This window comes from Colossoma macropomum, unplaced genomic scaffold (genome assembly GCF_904425465.1).
Source record: "Colossoma macropomum unplaced genomic scaffold, Colossoma_macropomum, whole genome shotgun sequence".
Lineage (NCBI taxonomy): Eukaryota > Metazoa > Chordata > Actinopteri > Characiformes > Serrasalmidae > Colossoma > Colossoma macropomum.
Window position 1 is genome coordinate 17,534,812 of NW_023494784.1, and position 13,863 is coordinate 17,548,674.

Consider the following 13,863-nt stretch of genomic DNA (forward strand, 5'->3'; position numbering starts at 1 on the left):
ATGTTGTATATAGTTCTATATAGACCCTTTTTGAAAATGGTTCTATATAGCACCAAAAATGGTTCTTCTATTGTCATGATGTCAATCTTACAACAATAAAAGGACCCTTTTCAGAAAGGCTCTAGAACCATATACAACACATTCTCCATCAATCTGAAGAACTTTTCTTACCAAGCAAAGAACGATTTAAACATGGAATTGTTCTAGATGAAACTAAACAGAACCATTCCCATTCTAATGAATCCCTGAAGAACCATCTTTTTAAGAGTGTAGCCTGGCTGAGAGAAGAAGGAGGTACAGTAGAAGCCTCAGTTTCTTTTTTTTCTTTGGCTCGTGATCCCGGTTCACTTTCCTGGCCTGCTGTGATTGGACGGCTGTGGGAGCGCAGGCGGGCCTGAGGCTGGACTATGAGGGAGCGACAGCGGATCAATGTCAAACAAGCTTGAGTCGGCTGGATCAGCGGATTGCAACATCCCCCGGCAGTAAACAGCAGGCAGGAGGCAGACTGCAGGTACCGCTGTCAGATCACATGCAGTTTGAAGCTGTGTGCGCATAGCAGCGAAAGCGAGTCTTCTGTGTTTAACTCACCTCAGGTAATCTTCATTCGTCTTCGGGCTTCGTGTGTTTTTGTCGCTGCTATCGCAGCTAGCTAACCAAGCTAACTTACAACTGGTCTAGCTGATTCGACATGACAAAGCTTTATCCTTTGTCTGCGGCTCCTACACATTATGTAGTGTCCCAGTCTGTAAATAACACCAGCTGTCTCTCTTTTTAACGCTGTTATTTTCTTAAAGTAGGGCGTTTTTACCCTTCAAGGCCCAACGTTGTTTACAGAGAGAACTTGCTGAAGACGCATCAAGCGTATCTGTTACTGAAGCAGCCGGTCGCGTTTCTTAATGATGTACGGCCGATTTTTTTGACTGATGTTGTTTATTTATTCATTTCCTTGTAGGAAACATGAACTCTATCTCTGGCAAGAGTGTGCTGTCTCTGTGCAGACGGACCTCCGGCGCCCTTAGGTCTCTATCCAGCCCGGCTCCGGCTGCTCTCTCCGCCGGCAGACCGCTGCTCCTCGCCGGGCTGAGAGTGTGCCATTCGGACGGGAAGACCAGGCCCAGTATTAGCACCAAAAAACGGGGCTATGATATCACCAGAAACCCCCACCTCAACAAGGTAATGCCCCCACAACTTCTCCGATATCTCTGTTAACAGGCTGAGTGATGCTGGTGGCCAGAATGTAACTGCTGCACCATTTAAGGTGGAACGGAAAAATTCGGATAAGAAGCCAAATTCAGCCTCGCTGTGTTTCATTCTTGCTGATCCAACTAATTAGCCAGATGACCAAGCCCTTCCTGAGTGGGTGTAGGAGTTGTAGAGCTGGCAAAGCACTAAAACAGTGGACGGTACTCCAGGCCAGCTGCGTTAACCGTGCTAAAGGAGGGAATTACACTTTTATAATGTATGCATAATTAAATAAATAAGATGGAAACAAAGTCATTCAGAATGTTTTGAGGTAAAAGACTAGACTAGACAGTTTCTAGAGAAACTGAGTCAGAATTGTTTACAGTGGCGGTGGTCGGAACCAGACATCTAAAGTGTTTAATACCTTTAAAAGCTACATTGCAGAAAACTATTACACAGTTTTGAGAAAACATATGTCTTACATGCCATTCATGACAGAGGGCTGTGTACAAGGTGTTGCACGACAGAACGTATTTTTTCAGATTTACTACGATTTTACTGTTATCAGCAATTTCTATGAGAATTCAGAATACATGTGTAGGTTCACTGGTCATATTGGATTGTAATAAACTTGAAATATGTGTGTTGTAGACTTTGTGACCCCTGTTTCACATCATAACCGTTGTAAGGAAATCTGAGTCAGTAATTTTTTCTACACTGAACCATTTCACATCAAACACTCTGAATGACTGTGTTTGCATCTAAATGACTGAATTATGCAGAAATTTTGAAAAAACGTATGGGATTCCCCTTTAAAAAGTTATGAAGGGTGTCTGAACGCTAACAGGAATTATGCATGACTGAATTAGGTTTATGAGGTGCTATATATTCATAAGATCAGTTTCCACTGATAAAACAAGACTGAAAGTGCTTTGACTGTAAATCAGAACCAGCAAGCCTCTCACACCTGACCTTGTCCTGCTGAAACACTGCAGTCAGCATAACGTCAGTCTATATGTTATTGTATCGTTAAACTTGTTTCACTTTGAAAGCCCAGTTCTCATGGAGTGATATACAGTATAAAGTAATGTATGCATTAAATGATGAATTATTTGGAGGTTTGTGTTATGGCCAGTGCACTTTCTCTTGAGAAGTGGGCAGTTGCATTGCGGACATGAGTCAGGATTGTGCAAAGCAATATGCTTATGTCATGAAATTTATCTATTCTGAAAATTGCTTTCAGCTGCACTCTGTATCCTGTTTTTAAATTTTTTATGCAGGGGGTGGGTCCTTTTTTTTAGAGAGACAGAAATGATTAAAAGCAAGGCTGGCTGGACCCAGAGAGCCAGACTTGAAGTGGAAAAGAGAGAGGGTGTAGGCAGAGTAACAGGGGAGGGAGAGTCACTCAGACTTTCCATTGGTCAGAAATAAATAGACTCAACATGTGGTATGTGTTTCCTTTCTGCTGGGAGCTTGCCCTGACTACAGGACAGGCTCAAAACAGAGTAAGCACTTAATTTAAACCAGATTATGGGATGACTGTGCGTTTTTGGCCTGCAGCCATTGTTTGTAGTTGTGGCTGACGAAGGTGTCGTTCTGGGCCTACAGGGAATGGCGTTTACCCTGGAGGAGAGGCTTCAGCTGGGCATCCACGGCCTGCTGCCTCCATGCTTTCTCTCCCAGGATGTTCAGGTGCTCCGAGTAATGAAGAGCTACGAGTTACGCATAAATCCATTGGACAAGTAATGTTCACCTATCACTAGTTTTGAATGGAACTGTGTTACACCCACATTTATAGACCTGAAACTATCACTATTGATAATATGAGTACAGTGTGTGTGTTTGTATATGTCTCTCTTTCATTCATATATATATATATATATATATGTATGTATATATGAATGAAAGAGAGACGTGTATGTGTTTGTGTGCGTGTTGTTACTTGAACTAGAAATTCAAGTCGAAACAGCCATTATATACACATACATAGATATTTCTACAAGATAGATACAAGCTAATTAAAATGTGGTCTCTGACTTTTGCACAGTACTTTACTTCCTTCTGTAAGAGAGACCAGTAGAACAATTTAAAATATTGTTGCTGTCCAAAGAAAACAAGTGTCTCAAAAATGGTAAGTACACAGAAGAGGGCAGAAACATTCTTTACTTTCAATATAAGTTAATGTAGAGATTTTTTTTCAAGCAGTTTTGGAGCATTTCCATTATTCCGACTGTCGTGAAATTTCCACAGAGTCTAAAGGACAGCTGCTGTGTTTATACAGAAAATTAAAAACCACAAAAAATTGACATACTTGTGGGTTTTGTTTTGGACAGTGATGATATGTATTATCATGCTGATTGGCTACAAATCATTGCAGGTTGATTGAGAAGGTAAATTTTAATTTGTGTGTGTGTTGTCCATCCATCCATCATCTAAACCGCTTATCCTTCTGGGTCGCGGTGTGTGTGTTGTGTTTCTTTTAAGTGAAGTAATCACACCAGCCTTATACATGTCTAATGCATTTCTCCTTTGTTTTCCTTTTCTTTTCTTTTCTTTGTCTTTGGCTCTCTCCCTCTCTCCCTCTCGCAGGTATATCTTGCTGATGACCCTGCAGGACAGGAACGAAAAGCTGTTTTATCGTCTGTTGACTTCTGACATTGAGGAGTTCATGCCTATAGTTTACACTCCCACTGTGGGCCTCGCCTGCCAGCAGTATGGCCTGGCTTTCAGGAGACCACGGTCAGTTCCAAAAAGACACTTATATTACCAAAAGCAATTTCATATATATATATATATATATATATATATATATATATATATATATATATATATATATATATATATATATATATATATATATATATATATCCAGTTTTTGACTTAATACAGTGTGAGTGGAGGTTCACAGTGAAAATCTCTTTTCTTTCAGAGGACTTTTTATCACCATTCATGACAAGGGCCACATTGCCACCATGCTGAACTCATGGCCAGAGGACAACATCAAGGTGTGTGGATTATTAACAGAGCACAAACACACTCTGAGAATGTAGGCTAGCATTTTCAGATGTTTAATGTATTTTTGTGTGTGTGTGCATTATCAGGCCATTGTGGTAACTGACGGCGAGAGGATCCTGGGACTGGGAGACCTGGGCAGTTATGGAATGGGCATTCCAGTGGGCAAGCTGGCGCTCTACACAGCATGTGGAGGAGTGCATCCTCAGCAGTGCCTGCCCGTACTGCTGGATGTGGGCACAGATAATGAGGTTTAAAATGCTCTTCTGTTCAGTGAATTAATTGGTTCAGTCTCAGATAAAATTGTGTTTAAAGCTGCATTAGGTAGGTAGGGATGCACCGATTTGTGAATTGTGGTTGTTATAGGGAAATAACGTTTATTTCTGTAGGGTCACAGATGCAGTAAAATAAATAAAATGCTGATATTTCAGTGTAGTAGCTGAGTATCGCCTAAATGTTCTGCTCTTCCAGAGTACAAGAAACATGTCATCAAATATAGCTTTAATATTTCGTTCTGTTCAAAACATCTGTCCCATATCTATCCTTTTTTTTTGGAAGCAAATATTTGCTGATACTGATATCTCATGCAGCCCTACTTTCCTACTTTTATGCTCTGTTTACACTTTGCATCAATATCCGATCACTGTGATTTGATTTGACTGGCTTTTCAAGCCTTCCTTTTGAAAAAAATAACTTGCTAAACGAGAGAGGCAGGAATAGTACTGAGAGTTACAGGTGGAGCTCATGTGATGTTAGATCACACCCATTGCTGGTCATGAAGAAACCCTGCCCTGCATATTTGGTGTATAATCCCTGCTCTAACACACCTGCTTCAACTCAGGAAGGACTGATTAGTTGGACCAGGAAAAGACTAAAATATGCAGGACAGGGGGCTACAGGATAGAGAACCACTGCCTTATACCATGAACGTAGACAAGTTGACTGCATCGCATTTAGATTACTCACAGATCTCATCGCAGTGCATCCTCAACTACTGGATCAGGAGCCTGTTCAACAGGGTTCCTGATTAAGTTTCAGCTTCACAAAACCTGGAGTTAACTCGATTCACAAAGGAGCTTAACAACCTCCTCTATTAACCCAGGTTTAGATACTCAAACCCAGATTAGTCGTAGTGTACATGAAAGCATGACATTGATGACAAACAGCCAATCTCATAATAAATGAGGAGGACTTGAAGGGCTTGTTTTAGAACAAAGAAAGAAAAAGAAATCTATGTAAAAAGTGGCTCTTTGGGTAATAACTGCCTTATATTGTTAATAACTATGTAGTGTGATTTGCTTCCTCTGCTAAGTAAGTGATATTCTTCACATGATTAATGGCATAAACGTCATGAAGAAAAAAAAATTCCACCTCTGCCAGTCCCTGATTGGTCAGAAGCTTGGTTCAGTTGGCCCAAGAGGTGCTCAGGATCTGAAATCCAGTAAGAAATCCAGTCAATCCACAAATGAAGCAGAAAATCCAGGCTTAAAGTTAGCTGGTTAAGCAAGTAATCGTTTCATGAGACAAACCCCAGAAGACATGATAGCCACAAACGTGGTTGTCTTTTAAACGTGTATATGAACAACATCCAGACACCACTTTAATACTAAGTTTAAAGAAGGTCTTAATCAGTAAAGAAGAATTCTGAAGTAAGATCTTTGTCAGGTTCTCCGCAAAACCTTGCAGAATGTGCTTGTATAATTATTTTATTTTATTTTATTATTTTTTTTTTTTTTGTATTTTCTGATCAGAATCTCTTGAATGATCCCTTGTACATTGGACTGAAGCATAAAAGAGTGAGGGGAAAAGAATATGATGACCTCATTGATGAGTTCATGCAGGCTGTCACAGACAAGTGAGTATCAAGTCTATCAGCGGTAGTCTATCAGAGTGCAATTTAAATGCTGATATGTTAGGTCAGTGATTAACCTTGTTCTTTATTGCAGGTATGGGATGAACTGCTTGATTCAATTTGAGGACTTTGCCAACAGCAATGCTTTCCGCATTCTTAACAAGTACCGCAGCCGTTACTGCACCTTCAACGATGATATCCAAGGTAGATATGAGTGATTAAAACAAAAAAGAGAATTCAGCAACTATCGAAAGTTGTTGTCATAGCTAGTGCTCATTTGTTAGAGTGTGCACCACAGTTTGAGTTTTTGTGACATTTTATCTTTTTCATTTGCTTTGACTTTGCAGTGACTGAAGTGCCCTAAATTAGACATTCCATCAGGAATTTGGCAGGCATACAAGTACATTTTCATGTTTGCCTCCATTAGAGCAAAAAAAATATTTTATAATATCCAGATTTGTCCCTCAAATATATTCTTGATAAAATGTGTAATTCTACCTATTAATCTGCATAAATATAGATAAGTATAAAGGGATTCCATTGATTTCTAAAAATTTCTGCATAATAAATGGTTAAGTTGACAAAAAAGTAATTCAGTGCGGCTCAGTGTGACATACTCCATTATAGAGAAACTTACTGAGTGAGAATTGTTTACAGTGGTGGTGATGGAAACCAGACATTTGAAGAGTTTGCTATCTCGAAAAGCTCTCACAGAAAGTTAGCACATGAAATGTTTACAAATACATGAACTGATTTTCGAGACATTGTTTTAGCTTAGAGAAGATTTCTGGCTAAAACATAGTGAAGAAATTTCTTTTGGCACATGAACTGCAGAATGAGTTCAGCCAAGAATCCAGAGTAATGGATAATTAAACAGTTGATCATGACGCAGAGATCAAGTTAGGCTTATATTATTGCTCTGAATTTGATACATGTGGTCGTTAAAGAGGAATTCCACAGATTTTTAAAAATTTCTGTATAATTCAGTCATTATATCAGAGATGTAATCAGAGTCATTCAGAGACATAATATATATTGAAACAAATTGAGAAAGAAAAATATAATTGTGTGTGTGTGTGTGTGTGTGTATATATATATATATATATATATATAAAATTTTTTATTTTTTTTTTCAATTTGTTCATGATGGAGAGGTATGTGTGGGGGGTTGTAAAGAAAAATAGTCCTCCAAGTAAACAGATATTTCTGGATTTACTACTATTTTACCATTAACATTAACACTGCATATAAAAACACTGAAGACATGTAGGTTCATCTGTGGTTTTCAGTAATAAATACAATGTCTGTATCTGCATTGATGACATTACGATCCCTGGTTCCTATCACCACCACTGTAAAGAAACCAAGTTTCAATAAACCTTCTCTAGAATGGAGCATTTCACATCAGATGTCTCTGAATGACTCTGATTACATCTCTGATATAATGACTGAATTATACAGAAATTTTTAAAAATCGGTGGACTTCCTCTTTAACGACCACATGTATCAAAATCAGAGCAATAAAGATAAACCTGACTCTGCGTCATGATCAATTGTTTAATTATCCATTACTCTAAATGCTTGGCTGAACTCATTCTGCAGTTCACGCTATAGTAAAGCAGTTGCTTCACTATAGCTCACGTGTCATTATTAGCAGCAGCTGCTGGAATGATAAGAGTATCTGTAAAGAGTCAAATGTTAAAACAAGCAGATTATGCAGACATTACAGTGCTGACATGCACTGAGAAAATTGTGCACCCAAGAACAGGTGGATTGTTCACACCTATCAAAACTGAACAAAACATTTGTTTCGCACCAGACAAGGCAGGTGTGCAAGTGTCCTAATAAAATACTTCTGTTTTTCAGGCACAGCATCAGTGGCTGTTGCTGGCATACTTGCTGCTCTGAAGATCACCAAAAATAAGCTGTCTGATCACAAGTTTGTGTTCCAAGGAGCAGGAGAGGTACTGTTTAGACCAAAAGACTTTGTTTTTATTATGGTAAATATATATCTTATATTTAGGATATGTAGTTCATATCTATATAGACTATTTCAGAATTGTTTTGTCATTTGTATTGTGAATTGTGTTATGTATATATAACTATACATTATAAGAAGCACAATGTAATGAGTCACAAAGTCATTTGATCGCAAACTGTTAACCATGTAATCAGGCTGCTTTGGGCATTGCTCATCTACTCATCATGGCCATGGCTAAGGAGGGAGTGTCGCATGCTGATGCTGTCAAGAGGATCTGGATGGTGGACTCTAAAGGGCTTATTGTCAAGGTAACAATTGTCGTCTAACTACTGTGTAGGTGTGCTTATGTTATCATTGTTACCCAAAGATGTGGATGCCTTCCTACACCATAACTGAAAAAGGCTATTCATGAGGGCTTGATTAAGGTTTAAAATGTAATTACATGATTGCTGGATATTATGTGTTCCGCCACACTCTCAACGAAGTGAAACAGTCCCTTCTTCATTTGACAAAGCATGTTGAACACAGTTTTGTTGCCATTTGATCTTTAGGGCAGAAGTCACTTGAATCATGAAAAGGAAGAGTTTGCCCATGAACATCCTCATATAAAGACTCTGGAGGAGGTGGTGGAAACCATCAAACCTACAGCTGTCATTGGTAATTATAGCTCTAATGTATTAAACCAGTTAATTGAGCAGGATTCTTCTACATTTGGTCATTCCATGCCAACTAATGTAGGGCCTGCCTGGTCATGTCATGGATTTCCATAAAAGAAATTTGTGCAAAAACTACAGACTGTATGGAGCAATATAACGTTTATTTTGGAAATCCAGTGTTATGCTTTTTACACTTTTACTGTTTATTATATGTAGTTCTTGGTCAAATACCTCAAGTTTAAAAAAAAAATCAACCATGAATGAATCATAGTATATCTGTAATATTTTACATATTTATATGTTTATATTCTACATTTGTTTATACAATATTTTAATAATACATAACTTATTGTTCAGAACAAAAATTGAAGGAAATAGGATTAGTCTTTTTTGAGAAAATATGGGGTCAAAAAAGCCCATAAAATGGATATTTAGCTGTGAAGCCATTTTAGATTGAGAACTTGATAACTCATAGAATCTATAGAATAAAAAATGTTGTTTATATCTATATATAATAGGTTAAAACTAAATTTTGCAACAATTATTTTGAAAACTAACTGTAATATTAAATTTCAAAGATGACATATTGTACAATCGTACAATAAAGTACATCCTCCAAGAAATTATTCTTAGTGTTGTATTTTTACTAAGTTAATAATTTAGCACAGCTCGGTCATGCTTTTGCTTCAGGTTTTTTTTCATGGGAATTTAGGACATGATTGGACAGCCCCTGGGAGAGCTGATGTGGAATGACCCATTACTTAACGGAATGTAAAGTATGTCCTGTTGTAGGAAGATCAGTATAGTTTTGCAGTGCGCTCATGTTAGTTCACAGTTGGCATTTTATCAAGCGAATATGTGTTAATTTGATTATTATTACTTTGTGTAGGTGTGGCAGCCATTGGAGGAGCTTTTACAGAGAAGATCCTAAAGGATATGGCCTCCTTCAATGAGAGGCCCATCATCTTTGCCCTCAGTAATCCTACCAGCAAAGCAGAATGCACAGCAGAGCAATGTTACAGACTCACAGAGGTAACACACACCTTCCAGCTATCACACTTCATTAAAGAGCCCATGTAGATGCCTTACAGTGTGCAGAGTTAATGTGTAAACATTTACAATCTGCCATTTACCAGTGTACTAGAACAGGGCAGACTGACCTTAACCTAATTTATCAGTGTTTATACTATTAGCCTAATTAACTGTACATTGTACTGTGTGAGATGAAAACACACTGAAGTGTGTGTGCGTGTGCATGTGTGTGTTGCGTGTGTGTGTGTGTGGGTGGGTGTGTGTGTGGGTGGGTGTGCGCGTATCACAGGGTCGTGGGATCTTTGCCAGCGGCAGCCCCTTTCAGAAGGTCACTCTTGCCGATGGACGCACCTTCTACCCTGGCCAGGGCAATAATGCTTACGTGTTCCCTGGAGTAGCACTTGGAGTCATCGCCTGTGGAGTGCGCCACATATCAGATGACATTTTCCTCACCACAGCGGAGGTGAACATTCTCATAATACTGTGGTAAACGTCACTACAAGTTTACTACTGAGGAGCTGTTTAGACTAGTGGTCTCCTAAATTCCTCCTGGAGAGCTACCTTCCTGCTGGTTTCAGCCTGCTAATCAAGGACTTCTGAAGGCAATGATTAGATGTATCAGGCAGGGTTAATCAGGGTTGGAACTAAAGTCTGCAGGAAGGTAGGAGCAGGATTGGTGACCATGGGTTTTAAAAAACAGCCATATATCTCTTTAAGGACATATAATTCATACAGTTGTATGCAAATGTTTGGGCAACCATGGTCAAATCATATATTTAATCATATAAAGGGTTCCACCTCTGCATGCAACAAATTTAAATATTTGGAAAAAAGTAAACATGAAATCTGTCTTGTATATAGGGCACTCTTTGAGTCAGTACTTTGGTGAAATCATAGCCTTCAGTTTTTCTTGGAACCAGATAACAGTCTGTTCCTGATTTTTTTCCTACTTTTCCTTGCAGGACACTTCTAGGTCAGAAATATATAAGAAACTTTGCATGCATGTCATGTTTGAGATCTACCAACAGATTTCCATAATACTCAAGTCTATGGAATGTAAAGTCAATTTTAAAAAAACAAACTTTTGTTTCTTTGAGTATTACAAGATAGATTTTGTTGTATGTTCTGAATCGCTTTCTTTTTGTAATATTCAACATCATCTTCAGTTCTTTTACTGACAGGATTTGTTGATATTTAGTAGAATATTTTCTTCCCTACAACACTTCCTGTACAACTGGCTGCCATACAGCCCCAAAGCATAATGGATCCACCCCATGCTTAACAGCTGGCAAGGTGTTACTTTCATCAAATACTGCTCCTTTATTTCTCCAAACATACCTTTGGTCATTGTAGCCAAATAGATACTTTTTTTGTTTCATCAGACCACAGCACTTGATTTCCAAAATGCCTTTGGTTTATCTAACGTACTTCAGATGTTGTCTTTTGTGATGAGGTCACTATTAAGGTTAACTCCTGATGACCATTCCATATAGATGATGTCTGCCCAGCAAATGAATAGTAGTGCATTTTCCATACATGTTGTTAACTTCTTTCCACTTCAACAAGTCAGCAAAACATCTAATTAGACTGAGGGAGCCCAAATGTTCTCACACAGCTGTATGTAACTTTGCATTCCAAAGTCTAGAGGTTTGTGAACACAACTATGTTGTGTGTTTCAGGCAATATCGGAGATGGTTACAGAGGAGCATCTGGCCGAGGGGAGATTATACCCTCCCCTTAGCACCATCAGAGAAGTGTCCTTTAAGATTGCCGTGAAGGTTAGTCATGGTAACTGTGTGTGACTTCACTATTATACACTGTATGTCCAAATGAATTTGACTACTTTAATGTGTACCTGTTGCTAATACAGGTCTGCACTTAGCTCACACAGCTTGTATAACCTCTAAAGAAAAGCATTGTTAGTTAAGACTGTGCATCTGAGCTGACAGCAAATTGGTTCAGTTCACACTGTATTTAATCGCAGCCATCAGTTTGGCAGTAGTCTGAACTAATCGTTCTTTGAATGGTTCGTTATACTGCTATTCAATAGAGTGGGACACATTAAAGCAGCCACAACTGAGCCTAATGTCCCCATGCCCAATGCCAACCATCAGCTAGAGAGAAATAAAGCCCCCCCCATCATTGGGTAGTGGAGCACCATCCTGTGCAATTGGGATGAGTTGGAGCGACGTTTGTGATCCAGAACTAATCATCTAACATCAGTAACTGACCTCACTAGTGCTTTTGTGGCGAAAGTCAGAACATCTCAGCAATGTTCCAACATCTAGTGTAAAGCTTAACCAGAAGAGTAGAGGTTGTTACTGCAGCAAAGTGGGGACAAACTCCCTTTTAATACCCTTGATGTCAGAAGAAAAATTGGACGAGCAAATGTTTACAAAGCCATATACACTGTGTTTGGACACGCAGTGGTTACATGTAATCTGTTGTCCAGGTTTAATTAATCACTCATCTTACTCTGTCTGAACAGTGTGTAGTCTTATTTATCTTAACTTCCAATATACCCTCTTTTTTCCTCCTCTTTCAGATTGTAGACTATGCCTACAAGCAAGATGTTGCATCATGGTATCCAGAGCCCAAGGATAAAGAAGCTTTTGTGTTGTCGCATATCTACAGTGCAGACTATGACTCCTTCACACTGGACTCCTACACATGGCCCAACGAAGCCATGAAGGTCCAGGATGTGTAGCTACCTAGCCTCTCTTTCCGCTCTCTACATATCAGTACCATGTCTCATCTTTCTGTTTTCTTCTGCCATGCTTTTACAGTTCATAATGGTTTCACCTTTGCATTTAGTGCCCTATATGATTAGACTTTTGCTAAGTTAAAAGTAGAACCACCCATTCTCAAGACGTCTCTCGTGCCCACACATATGCCAAAGAGTCTGTCTGTGCGATTCATCATATCTGTCACAGAGATGTGCTGCATATGCTGGAGGTGAAGTGACATAAATAGCTGTCAGTCAGTTTTTTTTTAGCTTTCTGGTCAAAAATAATAGCAGCACATCATGTCCTTAAAATCGAGGAGACTGTGGAAAAATGTAGCTTTTAAATAGGAATAGTTTTTAACACTTTATTATTTAGTCCCTTTTTTTGAGTGTGCACTCCAACATATTTATTTATAAAAGTTCCCTCTTTATTTAAGCACTCCTTTGTTTGCAGCCCCCAAGCACTGACTCTCACTGACTCCAGTTTAGGGAAAGATTATTTTTGTACAGTGACTGCCAATAGCAACTGATGGAATGTTTCCAGCCAGAGGGAATGGTTTTGTTTGTGAGATAGCATCATACTTAGAGTAGGTTACCTCTGAATCGGTATGCTGTGTGTTTTTGTAAAAAGGGCCATTTGTGTTGGCATAAGAATTTGCCAAAGTATGTCTTGTATGAACTACATTGAACTCCAATAGCAGTGAATATTGTTATCCTCAAAAGATCACTAATTGTATGTAAAGTACCACCTAGGTCCTCAGCTGATAACTAACATATATTTATGTGCCCTGTGCGAATGGATGAATTACTGCCATCATCATTTATAAACATGCTCTGCTTATGAGTAATGCACTACGAACGAATTCTATTTTCAAATATCCAAGCAAGGGAAAATGACTGTTTTGAATAAACAATGAAACTGTAACTCTTGTGTGACCTAGTGATGGGGCTGGCCTTTTGCACTGTACACAGTAATGTATTTGTCACATTAGTTTATGAAGACCTGGCTGTTGGCCCTGCTAAACTGGAGTTAAAAAGAATATGATCAGTGGTTATTTCTAATTAATTACTTCATCTCCTGCGGTTAGAAGGTATTAGGTGTCAGATACACAAACAGTACACTGCATGGCCAAGTATTATTAGCAGTATTGGGTGATTCAGTAACACCCATTGTTCATCAGGTGCATAAAATTAAGCATATATCGTGCAGTCTCCATAGACAAATACTGGTAGTAGAATGGGTCGTACTGAAGAGCTCAGTTTTACAACATGGCTCTGTTTGGATGCCACCTTCCCAAGTCAGTTCATCAAATTTCTGCCCCGCTAGAGCTGCCCTGATCAACTGTAAGTGCTGTTAATGTAAAGTGGAAACATCTAGGAGCAACAGTAGCTCAGCCACTCAGTGGTAGATCACACAAGCTTA

General features: G+C 38.8%; 1 protein-coding gene across 2 annotated transcripts; it reads left to right on the forward strand.

Moving 5' to 3' along the window:
- Positions 1-413: 413 nt before the first annotated feature.
- Positions 414-13,295, forward strand: me3 (malic enzyme 3, NADP(+)-dependent, mitochondrial). Of its 2 annotated transcripts, none has more exons than XM_036582260.1 (15): positions 414-511; positions 953-1,173; positions 2,791-2,924; positions 3,772-3,921; positions 4,112-4,187; positions 4,284-4,445; positions 5,946-6,049; positions 6,141-6,250; positions 7,913-8,010; positions 8,222-8,335; positions 8,579-8,684; positions 9,573-9,715; positions 10,005-10,178; positions 11,395-11,493; positions 12,261-13,295. In XM_036582260.1, exons 2-15 carry the CDS (start codon positions 958-960, stop codon positions 12,420-12,422), a joined length of 1,848 nt encoding a protein of 615 aa, XP_036438153.1. In that variant the 5' UTR covers positions 414-511; positions 953-957; the 3' UTR covers positions 12,423-13,295. The 2 variants fall into 2 exon arrangements, with proteins under 2 accessions (XP_036438153.1, XP_036438078.1); XM_036582185.1 differs by having other exon boundaries at positions 428-593.
- Positions 13,296-13,863: the final 568 nt, after the last annotated feature.